Source organism: Gambusia affinis, linkage group LG04, assembly GCF_019740435.1.
Source record: "Gambusia affinis linkage group LG04, SWU_Gaff_1.0, whole genome shotgun sequence".
NCBI classification, from domain to species: Eukaryota; Metazoa; Chordata; class Actinopteri; order Cyprinodontiformes; family Poeciliidae; genus Gambusia; species Gambusia affinis.
Window position 1 is genome coordinate 2,011,734 of NC_057871.1, and position 25,315 is coordinate 2,037,048.

At 39.2% G+C, this 25,315-nt stretch overlaps 1 protein-coding gene across 2 annotated transcripts; it reads right to left on the minus strand.

Moving 5' to 3' along the window:
- Positions 1-7,287: 7,287 nt before the first annotated feature.
- papss1 (3'-phosphoadenosine 5'-phosphosulfate synthase 1) lies at positions 7,288-24,646 on the minus strand. Of its 2 annotated transcripts, XM_044113328.1 has the most exons (13): positions 24,588-24,625; positions 23,593-23,866; positions 22,583-22,697; positions 22,255-22,490; positions 22,013-22,151; positions 21,037-21,155; positions 19,879-19,992; positions 19,690-19,801; positions 15,855-16,060; positions 11,603-11,738; positions 11,248-11,516; positions 9,347-9,576; positions 7,288-8,215 (listed from the first exon to the last, which is right to left on the minus strand). In XM_044113328.1, exons 2-13 carry the CDS (start codon positions 23,650-23,652, stop codon positions 8,077-8,079), a joined length of 1,875 nt encoding a protein of 624 aa, XP_043969263.1. In that variant the 5' UTR covers positions 23,653-23,866; positions 24,588-24,625; the 3' UTR covers positions 7,288-8,076. The 2 variants fall into 2 exon arrangements, with proteins under 2 accessions (XP_043969263.1, XP_043969264.1); XM_044113329.1 differs by lacking the exon at positions 23,593-23,866 and having other exon boundaries at positions 24,588-24,646.
- Positions 24,647-25,315: the final 669 nt, after the last annotated feature.

The window sequence follows — 25,315 nt, forward strand, 5'->3', positions numbered from 1 at the left end:
GGTCTCAGGTATTCACAAGGTTCTGGAACGAGTCCGGTCCAAATTTAATGTTCATGAAACCGGAAGAATGAGAAGCTGGGTCAGAATCTCCTTATAAATTTCAACAAACTGACATTTTTATCATGATTTTTACCTTTAGAGTGCCTGTAGAAAGTATTTAAACAACATAAAACATTTTATCTTTGTGTGCTTTACTGGGTTTATGTGATAGAAAAAAAAACACAAAGCAGCCGAGAAACACAAGAAAACGACGCATGATGTAAACAAACATGGCGCATTTTGTGGTTTTTGAAAAGACAGAAACTCCAACAAATTAAACTTGTTTCCAACGTTGTGAAGTTTATGTCAAAATGACCTTCAGTTTTCATAAGACTTGAACTTTTTTCATATTTTACAACCACAACATTTTTTCATTTTGTTAGAATTTGTGTGACAACCCAACACAAAGTGGACGACAGGAATATTTCCTCATTCCTCATTACAAAACCGCTCAGACAGAAACGGTCGGTGACAATTGGATTTCAAGTCTTGTCTCCAGTGGATCTAGATCCCAACTTTGACTAGGCCATTCTAACACATGAATAAGCTTTGATCTAAACCAGTGTTTGTCAGTTCTGGTCCTCAGTAAACAGGGAATTAAAAATCTTCTCCAGCTCTTGATGGATCTGAATCTGAATCAGATGGAAGATTTCCTTCCAAGCCAGCTTGTTTTAAAACTAATAAAACACAGAGTAGTTAAAGAAATGTTCCATCATGAAGATATTAGGACTCAACATCTTAACAAAAACTTTCTTAGCACCCGACCTGTGAAAGCTGGAGTCACTGTGTTTGGGATGGTAGAAGTTTATGTTCCTCAAAAATAAAATATCTTAGTTTCCAAACTCTATGGCTGTTTTTCTACCTGATAATCTGGTAGATTTGGTTCGATTTGGGAACAAATGTTGCAACACTTGTTAAATTTCAGCTGCTGTGGTTCTCTTTCACTCTACAACCCAAAAACCTGTTCCCCTCCTCACCTGTGGCAGCGCTGCACCAAGAACCACTGAAGAAAACAACGTCTGAAGAAGACACTGAGCTCAATTCATCACCAAATGTGAACAAAAATTAAGTGGCATCAGATTTTAGCGGCTGTAGGATTTCTCTTTTGTCTTTGGTAAAAAACCAAATGTCATTGCTCCCACTATCGCTAGAGTCGCACTTTTGGTTGTATTTACCCAGAATTCCCTGCGCTGTAGTCCACTTCATGCTTTTGGAGCGGTCTTTGGTCTGCTTGGCGTTCACATCCAACCTGCTCCAGAGTTCACTTCAACTGAACAGAGAACGAGGTTTATAGAAAGACCAGAGTTCAGCCAATCAGCGCCAAGGAAACTGAATGGCGCTTCTGGATTGGCTGCTTTGCAAACACCTGTCACCAACAGCAGTGTTGCCTCTATGTACTTCAGCTTCCAGAGCTGCATTTTCTTCAAAATATTTTAGATTAAAAAAAAGAATGAGAAGTTGAAATTTCCACTAATAATTCAACTGGAGTTCGGCTTTCAGCAGATAACTTCAGAAAACCGAAAATAAAGAGTTCAGGCTGCTGCCCCACTGAGTTTCCCCATTTTTTACCGAATTTCAAATGTAATTTGCAAACAGTAGAATACAGTAAATGGAAAGAGGTTATATAATTTAATAGATGTTGACAGAAATCTGATGATTCCAGTCAACAAGAGTGGATTTTAAAATTAAAGTGTGTTTGAAGTTAGTGTAGTAAAGATTAAAGCATCCCCAGAGGAATTTCTTCCTCTGACTTCAATTATCTAACAGCTTCATCTGTCATCTAACCATATGAAACGGGCTGTAAAGTAACGTAACGTTTGTGAACGGGCCATGCCAGTAAAGCCGGCCTCGAGGTCATAATAAGGATGTCAACCACATGTCAGAACTTCCTGTTGAATCCAGTTCAGAAAACAAGATGTGATTCGGCTCTTCGTCCCGCCATCAGCGCCGTCCAGCCTGATCCCAGAATGCTTTGCCCCGCAAACGTCGAGGAACGCCGCTTCCTGTGAATTTAACAATGTCCTGCGTCGCTGCACGTTTCAGAGCAAAGCCTGTTTTTATCTCGCCGGGCTTTGAAGGAAACCCGAACCAGATGGAAGGAAATTAAAAATAAATGCAGCCGGAGTCTGGGAGAGACAAAATGTTTGGAAGGGCGGCATGTGGCGGCGGTGATGTCACTGTGACGGATAGCGTTTAACGTGATGGCGTTCTCTTCTGAAATAATCAATAATATATAATAATCCTGTTGTTTTAGGGTTTATTACAGTATCAGATTCTAGAGCACAAAGGTCTAAATTTCTCACCTCAAGTGTAAAAAAAACTAACTATTAAACTTTAGTTAAATAGTTTAATAACTAAATATTTAGTTTGGAGCTAAATATTTAGCTTACTAAGAATTTAGCTTAAAACTGTGACCTTTATAAATGTATGAATAACTTGGTGAAAACATGATTTTGAAACTCAAAAAGCTAATAAATATTTGTAAACATTAATCAGATGTAGTCCAGCCTGAGTGGTTTAAGATTTATCAAAGTTTGAGAACATTTTATGCAAAAATAACCTGACTGCATACGTCAACATGCACACATCAACATGCACACATATGTTCAGTTTATCTTGTTTTCTTGAACAGAGTGTGAGTAGTCAGTATCTTATCTGGTTGAAGAAGCTGTCCCTTCAACCTGCCATCTAAAGGTTTACATTGGAAGTTTTGGTCATTTACACCATTTAAAACATTTACCTTTCTAAAAGAACAAAGTCAAAAACTGTATCCTGATCTAAGGGGACATACATCATAAACTCAGACATTTGCATCAGCAGAAGCCAGCTGATGATTCCTGAATCTGATCTTAATTTAAAAAAAAAACACCACAAATTCTTTTGAATTCTCCACAAACAGCCGTTCCACATTAATGAGGCAGCGCCGGGGTTAAAAAGTCACCAACAAGCTGTCAGAACAGGACGAGTTGTTCTGGCACCTTCCAGCTTTTTCCTCTGGCATCGTGCCGGCGAACGGTAACGCACCTTCAGAGGGAGCGAGAAGATTCAGAGCGAGATCTGATTATCTGGCAAACAAGCTGAAAATTGACCCAGAACTAAAATAGACGTGTGCGTGCTGCAACCGAGATAACATCAGGAGGTCGTGGATGCACGCTGTAACAGACACCTGCATCGCCCAGAGAGCAGGGATCTCCTCCAGACAGTTAAAAGGACGACAGAAATCATAACGCAATCTCTCGGAAATCATTTGATCTTTAAAGCTTTTGAACTCTCACAGAGGTCCCGGCTCGAGTAACATCCGAGACCGAACAAGATCTTGTAAAACATACGATAAACTTGTTCTTGGCAGGTCTCTTTATTACGCCGGAGCATCCGGAGACTCTTCTCCGACCGGATTTAACCCTCAGCGTTCCGGTGGGACGCAGCTGCAGCCTGGGATAAACGCATTTCAGGGAAACTGACGGCAAAACGAAAATAAATAAAAACGTTATTAAAGGGGAAAACTGGAACTAACTGGAACTATAGATATAATGTTCTTTGTATTCGTGTTTATAAGTAAAGTTATTAGTCTTTTGAACGTGAAATGATTTTTTTCCCCAGGCAGGCAGTTTACGTCAGCTGTCAGCAAATTACGGCTCCATAAAGTATTTTCTACTCCACACGGCAAAAGTTGGGATAAAAGTCCAGTCAGTTGGTTGATCAATAAACTAATAAATGTTTTGAGAATTGTATTTTCTGTTAAGTATGTTTGACGTAATCGATGTTTATATAATCACAACCTTTTTGAAAATTAACCAGGGTGTGAAAAACAAAAAATATTACTATAAGAAAAACTAAGCTGAAACTAAGCAATTTTTAACTAATAAAAACTAGTAAACAAACTCTGAAAACTAATTAAAACTAACTGATTTAGAGAAAAGTCATTACAAAATGAAAGTACACTATAATGGAAACCCCAAAACTTTTATAATCCTGCAGCGGAGAAATGTGATTATAGTTAAATAAATCTAACGAAACAAGAAAAACTAAAATTGAAAAAACATATTTTGTTAACAAAAATAAATAAAAATGGTAATTAATGGTGAAAAACTATAAATATCTGGAACAATACTGTGTTTGTAAAACTAACTAAAACATAGTGAAATTATAAATATAATAACCTTTATTTTCGTGCTCATTAATCTAACATGCAACATAAAAAAAAATAAAACTGATTTTAGTTTTTTCCCACAGTTTACGTCAGCTGTTGGTAAATTACGGCGCTCCTGCTGGCGACAGGAGGAAACTCCAGAGTCAGTTGGCTGTTCAACAATAACTGAATGTTTTACTGGTATCTTCTATTGAGTATTCATTACCCAGTTATTTTTTTAATTTTGCACCTAAAACATTAGCCACAGTGTGAAAAAAACAAAACTACTACGTTAGTGTAAATAAACTTCAGCTAAACAACATTTATTAGTAATCCTACAATAACATAATATCGCTTTGGCATGTTGTTGGCGTACTGACAGCCACGCCATCTATCTTCTGATTAAGAACAGGGCTGCCCGCACTGACGCGGCTCACGGATTACGTCACACGCAGCGCCGTGCGCAGTGCCCTAGTGCCTGTAAATTTAATGGTCCAATGAAGGTCATTTTAAAAACAGGAAATTTTCTCACTTTCTAAAAAAAACCCGGGACACCCGGGACAGGACGTGAAATACGGACGTTTGGTCACCCTTGTTAAAAATAATTAAAACTAACTGAATTAGATGAACAAAGTCCCAACAAAATAAAACCAAACCCTTTGTAGCTCTGATCAGGAGGTTTGAAGTTGAGTTTAGGATTGTACCGATGAAAACAAAAAGTCTTTTCTCTAAAAAAATAAACTCAGCTGAAAATGTGTCTGAGGAAGTCTGGAAGCGATATTGGCCGAGCTCACGCGGACAGAAGGGAGTGGTTTCTTTCCACTGTCGCCACATGCTTGCTTGCTGAGCGACTGCTGGGTTTCCTTGCATTGAAACAGTTTTTCCAGCAGCACGAACCAAGCCTGACTGCATCATTTTATTAACGAAACAATCAAGATTTTTCCACATTACTCATAACATAGAGCTGGAGGTTTTTAATTGCTTAAATGCATGAAAGTGGGTTGCGAAAGCATTAACCCTTATATTTTGTGATTTTACAAACAAGTTTCACTGTTTACTGTTTATTTTTATTGGGAAATATATAGAGATTGTGATTTCACATAATTGAGTCCAACGGCTGTTTGAAAATGCCAAAAAACTGATTAAAATTTGAGTTTTACTATTAAAACCTTAATTTTTATTTACTGTTGGTTCATAAGACCAGAATAAGAACCAGCTTTATTCACCAGTTTCTTCTCTTTAACAAACTATTTGAGTCTCACTACAGACATTTGAAATAAAAAGATTTTTAAAAAGCAGAATAAAGCTCTTATATAAAGCCAATATACGCAGGGGGCGTGGCCAATGAGGGTATGAGCTAACCCTAAACCACCGCTGCTAATTTGGCCGTTAACCAATAGGAAAACTGAACTGCAGTAGCCACTGTTCAACCCAAAGAGGGCAGCACTGAGACGGTTTTAGGCAAAATACCGCAGAATCCAGGAAGTTGATCTACGCTGTTGAAGTCTGTTAAAATGCTAATAAATATTCAAAACACTGTCAGCTAACAAAGGGTCTGATAAGAGGATAAAATAAATGTACATCAGATTGTAGAATGTTATCGAGCATGAGACAGAGACCAAGCAAGTAAGAGACATTTCTGAGGACATTGAATCAAACAGCCTACCATGGAATATGGAATAACAAGAAAAGATGAAAACAAGTTATAAACACAATAAACATAACAAAACGGTAAATGAGTAAAATAAATTATTAGAAAAAACAGGTCCAGATGTAAACGACAGTTATTTTAGCCTATTATTTTTTATGTATCTATTGAAAGGACCCCACACATCCAGGAACTTATGATGATTGTCAGACAAAGAATATCGAATCTCCTCAAGATAGATACAGGACACCATATCATTAAGCCATTTCTTAAAACAAGGCAGGGTAGAGGATTTCCATTCCCGTAGAATAACCCGCTTTGCTACCACTAAACCAAACATTAGAGACTGTTGTAGGGACATGGGAAGAGCAAGAGAGGATTTAGAGCAACCCAAAATGATCAAATGCCTATCCAGACAGAGAGGCTTGTCATAAGCGTTGCTATAAAATTCAAAAATCTTGCACCAGAAGTCCATTAGTTTAGGACAGGAACAAAACATGTGACCCAGGGTCCCATCATCTAATTTACATTTGTCGCATTTTGGTGAGATGCAGGGGAATAGCCTGTTGAGTTTAGTTTTAGAAAAGTGCAGCCGATGGATAACTTTGAATTGAATAAGTTGCAGTCTAGAGTTAATGGAACAGGTCTTAATTCTCGAAAGAGACAAATCCCATTGCTCGTCCGAAATCTCACCAAGTGAATCAGAAGCCCAGGCCTCTTTTATATGCCAAGTTTTTTTGTTTTGTTTTTTTTATTTTTCTTATTTATTTTTTTTTATCCTTGTTGTTTTGTCCTCTAATTTGCCTGTTTATTCTTGAAAATCATAAATAAACAAAAAAAAATAATAAATAAAAAAATGCTAATAAATATTTAACAAAAAAGAACAATAGTAAAATAAAAATCACATAATTCAACTAATTTATATGAAAATGTCACAATTTGTACAGAAACATTGTTAAAATTTGGTGACAAAGTAAAAAAAAAAAAAGAATTATCATTAAAACATTCAAAAGCTCTTCTTACAATAAGGACTTTATAATTTAAGGGAAAATATGAATTAAAAAATCTAAAATTCAGAATCACAAGAAATTATATGACTGCACTGAACTGGTTACAGACAGTAAATAGAGTTAAAACCAAGTTAACAGTAATTTATTGGATGATACTGTAGATGGCTTTAAAACTAAACTCTTTAATATGCTATTTTCAATAAAGTCAAACTCAACAATTTATACAGTTAATCTGCAAATATAAGGTTGATTTGGGGTTTAGTTACTGTAAAGAAAAAGCAAAAGTTTCTGAGGTTCATACGCTGAGACCACTTTAGATAAAAAAAAAACACTTTGTTGCTTCTTCATATAAAATCCTATTGAAAACAGTAGATTGTGACTTAATATATTTAAGAAACTGTCAAGTATATTAAGTTAATAAATTACATAAAACATTTTAAAAAATCACAAGGAAATCAAACTGAATGTTATTTGAAATGTAATTATTGTTGCAAAAAGTGAAGGAACGATCAAACATTGTCTGCAGATTAGCAAGATGCATGGAAATAATTCAATCTGCAAGAAGCTGCTTTTCAGCAGAGCGGTGATAATAAAACCGGACAATAAATGGAGGACAGAGAGTCGATACGACAATCGTTATGGCATTTCCTCAAAACAAAAACAAACAAAAGGGGGATTAGACAGTTTTTTTTCTCTAAAAATGATTTATTAGTCAGTGAAGATAAACGTGATCCTAACCGAAATTTAAAAAATTATTTGCCACAAGAAAAAGACGAGCAGCTGGAGGTAGAAAAGAAAATGAAAGGGTGTAAAAAAAAGTACGACCATCATGCACAACCCAGTTAAAACGAGAATAAATACATTTAAAAGAAAATACTGAGTTAACAGGAGCTTTTCCGTGTAACGATCAAAGAATCAGTGATCCCAACATGACATTATGGACCTCGACTTTTACTGCAGCTTCCAGAACAGAACCGCTCCAAACGTGTTCAGGTACTGATCAACAGCACCGAGCTGGCGCCACCTTTAGATCTGCAGATAATCTACTTTATTACGCGTTAATCTGAATGCTCAGCTGGAAAAGTGAGAAAGCACAAAGCGAAAAACACAAATGTAACAGGACTAAAAGCAACTTTCATAACAGGAAGTGAGACGGATAAAAGCCAGCGTGAAGTTTCTTTATAAAACTGAGCGGTCCCGGCGTTTCTCATGTCAGACAGCATAAGATCCGCCGTTTCCCGGTTTTCCCGTTAGGCCTTCTCCAGGGACTGGTAGTACTCCTTAAGAACGGCCCAGGCTTTCAGGGCCATGAAGCCGTCGGGGGGGTTCTCCCCGTCGCGCGCCATCCTCCGCATGCGCGTGCCTGAGATGAAATCATAATCCTGATGGCTGCAGGACAGAAAGACACGAGGCAGAGGGAACCAGTTAGGAGACGTGACTCAGAAAGAGTTTGACTGTTTTAATAGAAATCGTTTTATTTTATTACAAACATCAAGGATTCCTGACTGCATCGCTTCCCAACGGAAAAATAAAACCCACCTCTCCTTCAGGATGAAGTTTGTTGTTTTATTTGCACGTTAAAACGAAGCTGTGCAAAAAAAACTAGCCTGACACAAAAACAACTTGATCAATTGTCTCTGAAGTTATTGAGACAAACGATGTTTTGAGATCAATTCCAATATGTAATAGCAATAATAATAATAATAATAATAATAATAATAATAATAATGCAACACACTCAAAGATCAAACGTGAAATTCTGATGATTATGTAACACTGGAGCTGAGAAATTTGAAACGTAAAAATAAACCAAATCAGCAAATTAAATTAATTCTGAATTCTCTGTAAACAAAACTGTCCTTCAAAATAAACAAGCCGACACCAAAACACCAGACTAAACACTTTTATCATCCAGTTTTTGGAAGAACAAGAGAAAAGAAAATTTGACATTAAATTGAGCTTTTCTCTCATGTGAAGGAAGAAACTAGATTAAAATATGAAAATATGCAAAGCAGGACTCCTATAATTCCAATCAACTGCTGGATTAGGATTAATGTCCCGACTTTGCATCATGGAAAACTCGACTAATCATCTAATCAACCTGCATCTTCGTCTGTGAATGCAGCTCCGCTCACGCAGCCTTCATCACACTGAGAGGAAAAGAAAATAAACGGCGTGACTGGAGCTAAAAATCGTTTGCGCTGCGCAGATACAGACTTTAATCAGCGGCAGGTCTGAGTGTTTCTGAGCAACATCAAAGCTTAAAACCTTTCAGTTCTGAGGAAAAGAAAACAACGGGTGTTATCTTTGGCTCAAAAGCACCGGGAGAACAGGAGCCTTTCTACAAACACACAACGAATCTACAGAATATAATTTCTGTTTAGACTGCTTGGCCTAATTGGCCTAAACGGGATTAAACGTCCAAATAAGCTTCTAAATTAACCCAGATTGAGCACTTCCTGTTTCCCATTACCGTGACAACCAGACCGAAGAGTCGGGACTAGCTGGGCGTAAACTTACTTCTTGGGCTCGTAGAAGTCCATGGCTCCTTTGACCTTGTTGTACGCAGCGACCTTGAAGGGAACGATCTCCAGGGAGACGAGGCCCGGCGCCATGGTGAGGACCTTGGCGCCGTGGCTGGGCTCGTACAGGTCCTTCCCCGTGGCCGGGTGGGGCATGCCCGCGGGGTCGCGACCCACGATGTAGAAGTTGGCGCCGGCGACCATACGGGCTCGACAATGCCACTGGACCTGAGGGAACGAGGAACGTCGGTTTACAAACTGTTCTCAGAACGGTTCCGGTTCCCAGATAAATATCACCACAAGGCGACGTGGCGAAGAACAAAATCCTCATGACTTTAAGTCTCTTTAAGTTAAAGAACTTAATGTGAGCAACAAAAAATGAAACAAATGTAAAGAAGCTTGCAAACACCAGGCAGGGAAAACGGCACGGCATAATGAAACGAAACTGGCTCAAAGTTAGAAGTTGTGCATTTTTAATGAGTTTATTTAATGAAAAAACAAAGCTGAAGAAACATTTTGCTGTTCTGAGCAGTGCGAGGTATTCTGGCACAGACACTGTGAAGCTTCTTTTTTCCATAAAAAGCCTCCAGGAGAGCCGAGTTTTGCTCTCATTCTGGAGTTTCTGGTGTGAAAAGAATCTTAAAACCTGCAGCAGGAGTCTGGATAAAACAATAAAATTACTGAAAACTTCAATATGAAGCTGCTACTTTAACAAATGTATTTTTGTTTGTTTCAGGTTTCAGCTTGAAGTAGAATGTTTTGTTCCAACATTTCAGCCACAAAGAGTCTCTGAGCGCCGGATATTCACAGGCAGCAACGAAACGGAGCTGGAAGATGATAAAAACAGGAGAAGAGACACGAATAAACCAACAGGGAGCAGATTAAAAGTCTGGAGGGATTTTAAACCGCTAGTCTAGAACAAGACGTGTGTTGGCTTCATGGAGTGCAGGAAATGTGACACTTTTCTCTCTATGACAGCAAAAAGATTGAATCCTCAACACTTATGAATCACGTCGTACCAGATTTAAACTCGACTTTTATACATTTATACATTTCTTTCGATTCCTCAATTGATGATTAATCGTTAACTGGAGACTCAAAAAAGGTAATTTGCTAGAAAAAAAACAAACTTAAAAGCAGTAATTAAGCCAAAACACATCATCATCTATTGCTACCCAATTATTAACTGATCAAATGAAAAAATAATCCCAGATCAGATCACTGAGCTGATGTTCAGTCCAGCAGAAAGATCTGAGCTTTTCCCATGTTGAAGGATTTATAGATGCAGAAATGATCAAAATTTCACTAAAGGAAAGTTTGGTCATTTTACGCAATAAAATATGCTTTTTTTTTCTGTTTTTTTTTTATAAATTAAATTATTTGTTGAGTTTGCATAAAAAGGCTTCAGAGGTCGAATAAAAATGTGCAGTAAACAGAGGCAGATGAAGATAAAACAGCCACTTTCAACCCTCCTTGAAGTGTTTTATGAAAGCGGCTCCCGTCTGCTTCAGGGCCATCCCGTAAATATGAAAACCAGAGGAGACATAATGTCTCTTTTAAAGGCTCAACGTTAACGTTAGGTTTGCACCTGGCCCTAAAAGAAAAGATAAAACTTGTTCTGGCTCCAAACTAATTTAACTGAATCCCTGAAGTCCAGCAGCCCTCAGTCTGTTCCCAATGATCTGCTGCTTCCACATCATGAGAACGAATGAAAAGCTTCCAGCCGCTGAGCGGAGCGACTCGGCCCAGCTGCCGGTTCCGTTTCCTGTCCGGTCGTCAGTCAGCCGGGACGAGACGGCGTCCTGCGCCGACTCAACGCTCATCATTCAGCACAGAGAGTTTTTTTATCTGCCACGTTTGTATTTAAAGAAACCTCAGCGCCGCCTCGGCCTGCGTTACCTCAGTCGGTCCGGCGTACATCATGGGAGACGGGAAAATGGCAACGATGGTGGAGTCCGGATCCAGCACGCGCTCCTCCAGAACGGCGGCGTGCTGCTTCATCCGCCACGGCAGCGGCACGTCGTCGTCTTTGGTCCAGCCTCCCAGCGGGTGGAGCAGCAGGACGGGCCGGCGGTAGCCGCGCTCCACCAGCCGCTTCTGGGTGTCCTGCATGAGCAGGGCGTGGCCGTTATGGACCGGGTTCCGGAGCTGGAAGGCGAACACCGCGTCTGCACACGGAGGAGGAGAGGACTGGATTGGTGGAAGGAAACCAGAACCAGGAAGTGGAGCTGGCAGCGGAAGGCGGGACGGCTACCTGCGTTCATTTCTTTAAACTTCTGTTTGAGCTCGTTGGGCGTCAGACGGTACTGGTCCAGACCGTCGTTCCAGTAGATCCGGTCCAGAACCTGCAGGTCTCCGCCAACCAGCCAGTCGCCACTTTCCATCACCATCTGGAAACACGACAGATCAATCACCACAATCAGGGCTGAAACAATCAACTGGGCTGTGATTAATCAATTAATCAACTAATTTACTTATTACCATCAATCGTTAATTCAATTTGCAGAAAGAACACATGGAACAGTAACTAAACCAAAACCGTACAAAAAATATAAATATTTTCCATTTCAGACAGAAAAAAACTTTAGTAAAGACGTTGCACACAGTTTCAGCTTCAACTGGTTCAAAATCTGTAAAAAGACAAACAAACTACGAGTCCTGAGCGTTTCACATGTTTACGTCGTGTTGGATGCATCTTCTGCTACAAATGATCAAGCATTTATTAAATGATCATTTTCAGGGATAAAACATTTATTTTCTTTTTAAAAAAAATTAATTTGACTATGTGCATTTTTACTGTAATTCTAATATCGTGTTAAAAGTTTTTAGCGGTTAAATAAAAAATCTGCCTTTTTCCTGGTGGATCAGTTTAAAGAAGTTTTCTTTTCCCAAAATTAAGGAACAAAAATTAGTGATGCGTTTTGTTTCTCATTAATAAAATGTTGAAAACAACATTTTCACCACATTTCCCACATGCTGGTTCAGGTCAAAGATCAAATCTGCCGTTTAACACAATGAAGTGACAAACGTTCTCATGTTTGCTAGAGAGAGAAACTTTCTCCCCAGGAGGAAAATCAAACAATGATCCAAATCGCTCAGGCTGATTTTGTTTCAGGCGATATCTCTGGCCTCCCTCCTGGTCCTTAGGAGACCCCAGCTAGAGTTACTGCATGAAACTGATAAATCTAAAAAAAATTAAATAAAAAGAAACTTGTGTCACTTATTCCATTAACATAATTCATCATTTAAACAGCCTTTGATATTTATATTTGAAAATCAGAAGAATGTCCTGGCTGCAGTTCCTGCTTTAAAGTGGGTTTAAATCAGAACGCTGTCAGCAGCAGAGGCGTCGCCACCATTTCATCAAAAGGAAAGATCATGTGAGAAATTTACATTTTTCCGCTCCACACGCTAACTGATCCAATTTGTCCAGAGGTGGCTTGAAAAACTCGACCCATATGTGGAGAAGAAGCTCACATGAACCATGAACGAACATCACACAGCGTGACCCGGCCCGACCAACACACCGCGGCTCCCTGTGGGAGGGGGGCGGGGGGGGGGGGGGGGGTCCGCCTGACGGACAGGTAAACAGGAAAAGGTGGATTAACTGCGTCTGAATGGAGCGGCTCGTTTGCAGCTGACAGCAGACAGAAACAATGCGGCGCAGCAAAGGGCGCCGCTGACAGACGGGCTCCGGTGCAGCCAGAGAGACGTATGGTCACGTAAACACACACACACACACACACACGCCCAACAAACACACACACAGTTTAACGAGGGAGGCCTTAATCAGAGGAGGCTGAACACACACACACACACACACACACACACACACACACACACACACACACACACACGCGTCAGGTCAGACGTGTGGCGACAGCGTTGAGGTTTCAGGTGTCAACAGTGGAGAGTCGTGGTCCCAACCCGCCCCGCCGCCGCCCCTGCCCCGCCGCCCCACCCCGCCGCCCGCCCCGCCGCTGCCCTGCCCGCCGCCCGCCCGCCGCCCCCCACCGCCGCTCCATCACTCAACACAAGAGCCACATTTCACCATGGCGATGGTGGGAATAAGATGAAAGTTAAAAGTTACGGTGTTGAAATATTGGGGCGGTTTTTCTGGGGCTCTGACTCAAACATCAAAAGCCAACCAGTCAGTTACTGGAAGAAAAGTCACTGCAAACCAGTAAACAATGGCTCACAACTGAAATTAATAAACAAAACAAAGCAATTTCAAGGGAACAGTTATTATTAACATTTCATAGGAACCCGTTAAAATAGGTCCATGGGCTACAAAAAAAACATGTTCATCAGGTTTTGCACAAAATTTTTCTTTCTCAAAATCTTTTGCCTGATATGTCACCTTTAATGATGTAAGAGATATAAGAAAAGCTTTTATATTGTTTTTTTATCCATCAGAGGGAGCTGTATAATTCTCAAATCAGTGAAATAAACTAAATCTGCCGGGGGTGTGAATACTAGACTGCATTTTCACAGCGGTCTGGATGGATGAAATTCAAAAGAGAAAACAAACTTTTCTAATTTGTCCTTCACATTTAGGGCTGAGAGGTTGGACTGTTTCCACCTGCATCCTGTTCATCTCTAAACAACAACCTGAATCTTCACTGAAGGTCGACGGCTGCTGCTTCAGCGTCACATGTGGCATAAATCCTCTGGATTCCGACAAATCGCAAAAAATTCAGCAGCCCAAAACGGTGGAATAAGTTCTGTGTTTCTGTTCACAAAGCAGGTGTCAGAAAAACTTGTGCAAGAAAACAGCTGGATAAAAACAAAAAAATAAATAAAGTAAATTTGGAGAGAAGTGGAAACTAAATTCCCAAACAATTTTGTTTTTGGTTTTTAGGGTGGAGAACACATCAGGGTCCAGATTTAACACCTGCAGAAGACGGGTGGATCAAAACGAAGTTCTTAAGTAATGAGAAAACCTCCATTTCTCCAGATGTTCAGCTTTTCTTCAGAGAAGAGAGCAAAGCGTTCTGACTCTTCAGGAGTTAAAGGAAAGGTTAAGTACGCGGTGTGTTACTGATCCACCCAAAGCTAAAAAATAAAGTCTCCATTTGTGTGAATCAACTGATTCTAAACATTGAAATGTAGAAATGAAGGATCAGTAGAATACAAACACTCATTTCATTAACGAACGAAGTCGATGGAGACCGACTGGTTAAGATGGAGGACTGATCTACATGATGAGCCGTTTTATAGGATACAAATCCAGGAAACCGATGAATTCATTATAATTTACGGTTCTTTTTTCACGGACATCTGGGTCAGCGGGTGAACAGGTTTTCATCCGGAGCGACTCCAGTTCCTGCTGGCATGTGAACGTCTGAAGGCGTCGTGACGAGATCAATAAGCATTTGGCTTCTCCACTGAAAGCTTTCAGGATCTCACTCACCATTTGCTTCTGACACGCTGATGAATCCAGGCTGTTGTGACCAAACGCTGCGCACCGTCAGAACAAACGGCATCAAAGATTTATTGTCACATTTACTCACTGCATCATAATGTTGGTTTTATTTATCTAGTTTTGTTTATTCTTCTTCAAAAAATACTAATTTACTTGTTTGCTTTCTTGCTCTAAGAACCTTTTGCATTTATTAATTAGATTGATTTGATCATCATTTACTTTATTTTTCTAGACAGAGTGGTTTAGATGTAGAGTAAAGAACACGTCACTGGTAGAAGTGGAGGCTGACACACAACACTATGACAAAATGTTTATGGCCTGTTTTCCCATCATGAGCTGAGATTTGGTTGCAGAAGATGAAGATGTTTTGTTTTAGGGTTTTTCCACAGCTGAAATAATCTCCGGCCAACTTCCGTGTTAACATGTGAAGAAGATAAATAGAGAGAGCTTCAGTGGGATGGTTAGGAGTTCAGACTCACGTGTTGCAGCTCGTCATCAGAGCTTTGAAACAAACATTTCAGAGGACGCCTCCGATTTGATTCTAGTGATTGTCAGAGGTGGACAGAATACCCAAAGGATGGAGTAAGATGAGCATTTCTTCAACATTGTTACTCAAGTAAAAAGTACTCTTACTCAAATAAGAGTCTTTTTAGAGTAACTGATCAAATTATCAATCATTTAATATTTAAAAATTACATCAGATGGAACAAAATGTGAAGTGGAAATTTGTGTACTTTAAGGATAAAATGACAATAATTTATATAAATAACATAAAATAACAAATTCAGGCAAAATAAACATTTTTCCAAATCAGTTTCTATCAATTAAAAGAAACTTTAAGGAAAACTGCAGGTGTGTTTCTGCATCCGTTAAGTTTTTGATTAAAACATGTTTGTGTTTCATTCACTGGGTAGAAAATCCAGAAGTTTTGCTCAAGAAAGATCAGCGACGCTTCATAATGAAAATAATCCAGTAAAAGTAACTAGTCACTACCAGCTCTGGTCATTTTCCTAGCAGCCCGTAAACAAGCCGGGTCTCGTTCTGCTGCCGCACCGAAGCGGCGCTGCGGAGCGACGCTCACCTTGATGTAGGGGTGGTCCTTGCAGGTGGTGCCCCACTGCCGGGCGCAGCGCTCCTCCTTCCGGTGCTGGTAAAACTCCGGGTTACGGAGGATGGCGACGCGCCGGCCGTTATAGACCAGCGCCATGGCCGTCACGCCGTCCAGACGCTCCTTATCCGCCGTGGCCACCGGCAGCACAATGGGCACCGACAGGTTAATCACGCCACCTAGTGGAGGAGAAGGACATTAAAAGTAGAGACAGGACAAAGTCGAACTAATGAATAAGTTTTAGTTTGCATAGCAGAGGTGAGAATCTGTTTTTATCTCACGATTTGATTCACGACGACGTTGCAATCCAGAAGAACAGCCTTTGGAGTTATTTAATGAAGAAACGTAAAAATCTCAAAACCTCTCAACACGTCGTATAAAAACGTTCAGCATTCACGTCGCCCGCAGAAACAAAAAACGGAAATTTGTAAATATCGTTGCTGTCTGAGCGCATTTCTGCACAAAACACGGCAACAAACTTCTGACCAATCACGGCGTACCGTGGCTCCGCCCATTTACATTCTTCCTGAAGTTTTCCATCTCCACTCTGCGAAGCGAACTGGGTTCTTCCCGGGTTTCCGGTGCTTCAACGAAGACGGTTTCATTTCTCTCTTATTTTTGTAGTTTCCTCTGTTTTGGTGCGAAGGTTCCAGCAGGTCAGAACTGGAACGGATTTATTATTTTAATAAATTGGGACATTTTAAATTGATTCTGAATCCTAATAAATTAATAAATGTGAATTGATTTTTGGCCAAAAGACATTTTAGTGATCAACAGAGGAGGTTTTTGCTTCCAGCTGAGACTCCAATCAATCTATTATTTCAATGCATTGAATTTGTGCGCATAAGAGATTCTGCATAAAGTGCAGTTTGTGGTGCTGATCTCAGAAACAAAAGAATGAAATCATATTCTAAGCTGGATCCTTGAACCAAACAGCTCTAACGGACTGAAAGGACACAGTGCTTTTCATTTTGTTGAAGTTTTTCTTCTGGATCCCACTAACAGAGTCAGAAGTTCTGCATTCAATCCTCGGTTGGCAAACACCTCATCACCATTTGCCAGGCAAATATGAGCAGATCCTAAACTTTCTGCATTTTAAGAACCAATGTTCCAGTCGATTTCTCTGCCCTCGAACTCGGAAATCTCAACTTCCGAGTTCAAATTGAAAGCAGCAACAAGCCCCAAACTGCCTCTGGGAGTTATTCTTTTATCGAAAACCTTTTACTTTGAAGGAGAAAACCATCATGAATTATTGAAACTTCTGGATCTCAACCTTCACTAGACGTTTTCTTTCATTTTGAGTCTCATTGAAAATGTAGTAATTTCAACCAAAAGCTAAAGAATCTTATTGTTAAATCCGTTTTGGGTTCATTTCTTTATGGCCAAATGGTTTGTTTTCAGAGATCCACCTGGCCTCAAGCAGCGCTAAAGTTTAACACGGACACTTAGTTTTGTCTACAGAACGTTGTACTAAAAACAGACATTTATTTTCTACTGAATATGAAGCTTTCAGAATTAAAATGAAAGCATTAAGTTTTTCCAACATATTTCAGTAAGATGTCTGGATAGAGTTTATGCCAGAACTGTTTTTATTATTTATACATGAATAAACGTCAACCAGAAGTACAGTTCATACAGAGTAAAAAACTTTTAAATTTGATTTCACTCGAGGAAATAATTCATCAAAACATAATGTTGATAGTTAAATTTTAAAAATAAATCTTTTACATTCAGACAAACAAAAAAAGCTATTAATTTATTCATTATTCATAAAGTCCACATTTCTGTATTAATTATTTTTCTTGATGCAATATTCTATTTTTGAATGCCGTGTTTTCATTACCTGTAAGTGGAAAATCATCATAATTAACAGAAATAAAGGCTTTCAAACATCCGTCTGTTTCATAAAGCTCCTAAAATAAATAGACTTTTCAATAATATTCTGACTTACTAAATGGATGTTCATAATTATTCTTTGATAAAATTTCCAAAATTTTCAAAACAGTGCAAAAAACATAAAATAATATAAATATAAAGTCAACTGATAAATTCATCATTCTGTGATTCAACCAGCATCTGATCCTGTTTGAATCCCTGATTCAGAAAAGTGGAAGTTTTAAAGATTCACCATTTTCTAATTTTTTAACCTCTATATTGTGAACAGCCACCCATATTGTTTGTGGAGCCAGACATTAATATATTGTATTTAATCAGGATCAGTAAATCACAAACGGAGACAGAAATAGACAAATGGATCAGATCAATGTGCGTTTCATCCGTAAAGTCTGGGCAGAAACGGATCAGATGGATGAAAGCAGAAATCACTCCTGCAGGGAACAGAAGGTTTTCCTAACAACCTCATGGTCTTAATCACTGGAATCTCATCTTCTGTGCTGCAACATGAGCTTCATTTAGTGAAACTTTGTTCTTGTTGGAGTAAAATGGAAAGTGAAGCGCTGGCTCCGGGGCAGGGCTGACTAACTCACATGTTTGGTAAATTAAAGGCCATGTTTTAGATTTTCAACAAGAGTTTCATCATTTTACCATCAATAAAGGAAACAATGTAGGTGGTTTAAATGCACCTCCTTACTGATGACCCTCTGTAGGTGTGTCACATTGACTGAGCAACCTCCATCCTGATTGGCTAAACAGGTCAACTCTAGGTTTGATGTAAATAAACCAAACGGTGACATGAGGCCAATCGTTAAGAGAGTTTTCCCGCCTGATAGTCCCGTAGACTCTGTTTGATTCGGGACTAAAAGTTTCAACATTTGTTATATTTCCATCTGCTGTGGTTCTGATCCATTCTGCACTGAGGCAAATAAACCAAGCCCAAACCTGTTCCCCTCCTCACCTGTGGGGGCGCTGCACCAAGAACCACTGAAGGAAACGACACAAAAATCTCAGAAGAAGAAACTGAGCGCAACTCCCTTCTTTACAAAATGTAAATAAAAATGGAGAGGTGTCAAAGGTTAGTGGTTAGAATATTTCTCAATTGTCTGGTTAAAAAAAAAACACAAGCTATTTTTCCTGCTATCACATTCATTTTGGTTGTATTTACCCAGAATGCTCTGCCTTATAATCCACTTCCTGGTTTTGGTCTCTGGTCCGCTTGCTGTTCACATACGGATTTGAAACGCTACAGAGTTCACTTCCACCGAACACAGACCGAGTATACGGACCACATTTTAATTTTTTTGGTTTGATTACTCATTCACACCTCACAAACGAACCGGACTGTCTGCGCAAAAGGACCGGAGTTTGATTAAAGTGAACTAAACAGGACTGGTGTGAGTGCACCGTAAAAGCCATGCTGCATGAGAACTGCATGAGAATGTCCATTTTCTTTGGTCAAAGTGATCAACTCCTGGAAAATCCAGACATCAATTTCTGAGGAAATAAAGCATAAATATGAAAGAATAAACCAATTCTTGCCTCATCAGTTCTTTGAGCAATCAGCGCCGCCTAGTGGCCAATATAAGTAAAACAGGCGATGAGAAAATGAGATGATGTGAAGCTTTAATTCAGAGATGCCCAAAGTGGGTCCTGCAGGCATCCTGCATGTTTTAGTTCTCTTCCTGGTGGCAGTAGCAACTTTTTCAGCACATTTGGTTATTTTGTTAGTCTTAGTTGACTGTAAAAACCTTGAAACTGGAGAGTCAGTTCTCGAACAATCTCACACAGTGCGGCCCACTGGCAAGACTTAAAACGTTCAACAAACGCCGCGAAACGCGCGTCAGGAAAATCCTCCTGACTTTTCCAGACGACACATCGCTGCTAAAACGTTTTTTTCTTTCAGCCGTCTTACCGTCCAGCAGACAGTCGAAGTGAAGACACTGCAGGTACTCCCTCTCCCTCATGAAGCCGTTCAGAGGCGTGGCCCAGCCTTCAGCCAACACCTGCACCCACTGCATGTCCAGCTGCAGGACAGAGGTCAGAGGTCAACACAAGCAGGCCGAGATGAACAGAACGCGGCTGCAGAGTCGGGCCGGCTCACCTTTCCGATCTGGACAGCAGGGAGAGACTCTGCGTCGGCCTTGGCCAGGTCCAGCTTGTTCTCCTGAACGTAGAGCTCCTTCACCTCATAGGAGGCGTCAACAGGAACGATGTCCTGAAAAACAAACCAGCATTCATGAAAAACACGTCGTCATGAAGCAACCTGCTCCAGCAGGCTGAGGGGAGGACAGACGTAGCAGAAACTTTCAGCTTCAGCCTCAATATTCCCCCAACTATGACTCATTTCTGCCCCCTAGTGGCCACTAGGAAAATAACATATTTTTAATGTTTCAAACCGGGAAAGATTTTCAAAGATACTCTCTTTGAGTATGATATTGTTTTTGATGTTGTAACTAATTAAATATGTGAACTCTTTATAAATAAAGTTGTTGGTAAAGCTTTTTTTCCTTCAACTTGTAAAATAAATGATCAGTGTTTCAATGAGATATGTTGAACCTTCAGCTGCTTTCCACCGTCTCTAATTCACTGGGGAGAACGATGCAGTGGTGTGTTAGGGCAATGGTAGAAAAAAATATAGAGGAGCAGCAACTTTCTGCCAAAAAATCTCAAAAATATGTTGGAAAAAACGCATACTTTCAATTTGTTTTTTTATAATATTTCTGAGATTAATATAATTTTTTTATAAATGAAAAAGTAAAAGGTAGTGGTTGGACTTGATGAAAATTTTTAACTGAGATAATTGCAGGGCCTGTAATTAATCGAAATTTATTCAAAACCGTATATTAACAAAAAGAGCAACATTTTCACTTCAAAAACACATTTTTTGCTAAATTATAACAGATATTATAAAAGATATTTGTTGTTTTTAATCAGTTATTCAGGTTGTTAGTATTATTCCAGCCATTCAGATTTCCAGAAACTCCTGATCCTTCATGGAATTTCTTTAAAAATGTAGACGCAGACATTAGAGCTGCTACATGTTTAACACTGAGATGCTATTTTAGGCCTGAATAGCTTAGCTGATATGCTAACTCCCTTTATCTGATCTGGAGCAGAAATTAACCCCTGATGGGCTGAGAGAAGCGGAAACAGATTAACACAATCTGTTTTTCTTTTTTAAGAAAAACAGATTGTGTTAAATGAAAATGAAGATGTTAAACTCCTGGCCCAGTAGTAAGCCGGTGTGCATTTGCCTCACCCGCTCCTGCAGCAGGTCGACCAGCTGCTGGATGCACTCGTTGACGCTGCATGAGTCGGTCTTCAGCACCAGCTCCGGAGCCTCCGGCTTCTCGTACTCAGAGTCGATTCCAGTGAAACCTGACAGCAGAAACAGGAAGTCCAGTTCAGTTTCAGCTCATTCAAAGAAACTCATTCAAATAAATCAAAGTGGATTTTTTCCTTCATTTGATGCTTTCTAAAGCAGATATATCTGTTTTAATTATTTAAGTAGTGAACAGAAAACTAGTTGTTATCTGAGAGATTTTTCATAAATCCAAATAGGAATATGAATTAATTCTAAGCTTATGACAGGCTGCTGGTAGCATTTGAGGTTTTTCCACCATAGCAGCTCCAGACAGCCACTTCTCATTTTTAAAAGTCACAAGTTTGGGAGAAGCAGCTTGGTTTGACAGATCTATACAGAAGATGTTTGACGTGAGCGGCTATATTCTGAATCTCTGTAGAGAAGCACAGGCACAAACAGCTGTTAAATCTTAATTTAAGATTTAAATTAATTTTTTAACCATAGATTTGGCGCCCCGTCTAATGCAGCACCCATTTTTATATCTAAACTGCCAAATTACATCATTCAATCCTCCTAATTTTTCACACAAAATCCAACAGATCCACACATTTTTTCGCTAAACGATAATTGTGAGTTTCTTTCTGCAAAAATGCTCAAATTCACTGTAGTTAAAAGATGCCAACTCCCACCTGCAGGTGGCAGTATTTCTTACTTTGACTACATTGCTGCCTCAGTTTTGCCTGGTCTGTGATGAATACAGTTAGCAACAAAAAGTCATATGTTTTCCAGGCAATCCTGGCGGGAAAATTTAAATGCAAATATTTCTAATTTAGCACCACATTCTGACAACTGGCCCTTCATGAAGTGCCCAAGATGAAAATGAGTTTAATGCTGCTGCTCTGCCTAGTTAAAGTAAAGACTTTAGCTCTACCTCTTATCTCCCCCGCTCTGGCCTTCTTGTAAAGTCCCTTCACGTCACGCTGCTCACACACGTCCAGCGGCGCATCCACAAAAACCTCAAAGAACGGTAACCCTGCCGCCTCGTGAATCTTCCTGGCATTCAGCCGATCCTGCAGGAAAACACAAAAACGTTTTGTTGCATCATTTATTCCCAGACTTCAACGATGAAATTTGGGTTGCGAGTCTCCAAACGGCGGCGCTCTGTTCACTCACCCTGCTGTACGGGGAGATGAAGCTGGCGAGGCAGACCAGACCCGCATCTGCAAAGAGCCGCGCCACCTCGGCGATGCGGCGGATGTTCTCCTCACGGTCCTCGGGGCTGAAGCCCAGGTTCTTGTTCAGCCCCTGGCGGATGTTGTCTCCGTCCAGCGTGTAGCAGGGGATGCCGTGACACACCAGGTACTCCTCCAGAGCCATGCTCACCGTCGTCTTCCCTGCACCAGACAGGCCTGCAGGGAGCAAGACAGCAGGATTATGGAGAAGCTTAATCTAAAATCTGCCTTAATGTGAGGATTATCTTTGTCTTTTTTGAACATCCTACCAGTCAGCCAGACGGTGCATCCTCTGAACCCTCCCCGTGTGCCCACAACCTGCCCACGCTTGTTCCGGCTTACATGGTGGGCTTGGTAGGTGACATTAGTTGCACGTTGCATTCCCTTAAATTATCAAGATAATTTGCTCATAAAAGTTATATCAAATTAAATAAAAATCTGGCCATACAAACACTGAAATCCCAATGAAGTAGAGTAGCAAAAAACACAGAATCACAACAAAAATCAAAATATAAATTTTTTTGCAACATTACAATATCAGATGCAATATTTGGTATGACATTATGATTAAAGTGCTATGCATGTAATTTCTGCATCCCAATATTTTCCTTCTATTGTGCAGCTCTAAATATTCTCCTTAAAATACAACTAAAATAAAACAAAATAAGAAACAAGAGGTCTAAAAGTTCTGAACAATGATGCACATGACAGAAAATTAGCTTAAAATGTGAAACTTTCATATTATTTAATTTCTTTATTTATTTCAAACAAGTTTTTACAAAGAAGTAATCAGCAGGGCAAGAGAAAGCGTGTGCATACATAACCAAGAAAATAATTAGCTTACAACTACTTTTCTATGTGAAACGGAGTACAAAAAAGTTAACACTTATTGAATCCCACCCCTTATCTCAATTTAATGAAATATTACTTACCGACTGAATAATTATTATAAATTTGTAATTAAAACCAAGTTATGGTATTCATATGCCAGTTCTTTATACTGTGCTAAACTTTTTTGTTTTCGTAAAAGTGATCAAATTGGACAGATACTTATCTGATGTGTAAACAACGAGGGTAAAAATGACAATATATATGAAGATAGAGACACCATCATCGAACCGCTAAAGTTGAGCCATCATTGCAGTGAACTCAGCTAACGGTTAGCCTCGGGGCTATTAGCATCTGGCTATCTATAACAACGCTAACCTCTTAGCTCATTTAAATCCGTAAGCAGTAATAAAATATTGCGTTAAATAAACTTAAGAAAATAAAGACACACCCAGTTCTCGATGGTGTTGCTAAGCTTCTGCTTCTTATTGGAGTTCCCATGAGTCTCCATGGCCGATCAGGTGAAGCAGCTGATTTAACCGTGAAGGCGCTAAAAACACAAACCGAGCCCGGCTGGCTCTTTGTTTACTGGCGCAGGTAAATGTTAACGCAGGAGACAGGTATGTCCATTGACTGGGGGAACTCAGGACACAGGAGCTCTTTTACCACGGGGAAGGATCCTCTGGCGGCCACGTCACCTGTGAAAAGTGACGTATTTCCGCTGTCTGTAGCCAGCCAGCTCGGAAAACCGATCTCGGGTCAGTTTGGATTAAATATAAGGCAGGCTGTCATAGCATATAACAAAAAAGCCTTTTTGACTACCTTTTAAAGGATTTTTTGTGAGATTATGTTAAGTTGTTACTACTTATACAAAGAAAAGACATTTATACCCGCTGATGGGAATAATATTGACTTTTTATTCATTACTGAATGCTGGTGATGATTTTATGAAGAACCAGAACAATGTTATGTTAAATTCCAACAGCTACCAGAAAAACCACTACCTTTACTCAAACTGATTTTTTTTCCTGTGGAAATGCTTATATCAATGACAATTGGTCTTCACAATGTAAAAAAAATAAATAAATAGCTATTAGCTATAAAGCTATTTCTATACCTTCAAATTTTTAGATTTTATGACAATGTCACATGGACTCAATTAACTAAAGAAATGTTCAGCTGGTCATTTGTGTGATAGAGTGACATTCACTCTATTATTTGTTTTGCAACCCCACTTTCACCTTAAGAGTTGGGCAATGTATAAAGGAAAAAAGTGCATGCATAAAAACAACAATTTTACAACTACATTTGCAATTTAGAAATAACGCTTACAACTTAAAAAACGGCTACAACATAAAAATAACTTTAGTTTTAGTATTTGATAAGAGAAACGCGTAGTTTTAGTTACATAACACTTAAACATGTTCTAATTTACATCATACACACCTTGTGTCCGACCTAGACCTAGTCCGTCTTTTGTCAAAAATCTAAACCAGAAGTTGTCCTTCCAAAATAAAAGCACTAAACATCGAACCGGAAGTTATCTATACCTAAAACTAAATGAAGGCAATACGTGCCAAAAATGTATTGAAACAAACAAATTAAGGCTTATTTACAGTCATTCTTTTATTACAACGTGTGTCTGTGAATCTAAATAACAAGCAAAGCTTTATGGACATTTTTTTTTATCTAAGTCAGAAACATTTTAGCATTTTTTAATGGTCAGTGACATTTTATTAGACAAAATGGCGAATGAACAGCATTAATAATTTTGCAATAAGTATAAAGAAATGATTTATCGTCATATATGATTTAGAGGAACAAATTAAGTGCGTCAACTGAAACAGTATTATATGATGTGTTTACCTGCCATATTTTATTCACCTGATCTAAAAACTGATGTTTGTTGGGGAAAGGAAAATTCCAGTCAAATTTATAAAAAATAAAAAATAAAAAAATACAAATAAAACTTAGATATAAAACAAAAATATAAGACAAAGAAAAAAATGGAGAAAAAAATAATATAATATATTAAAGAAATAAAAAAGAAAAGGAAAGTAAAATGATAAATAATGAATATAAATAAACATAGTGTCATTTTTTTTTTGTTTTATTGTGAATAAAAGGCCCAGCTGTTCCCAGCAGGCTTTACAACACACAGCTGCCCCGTTAAA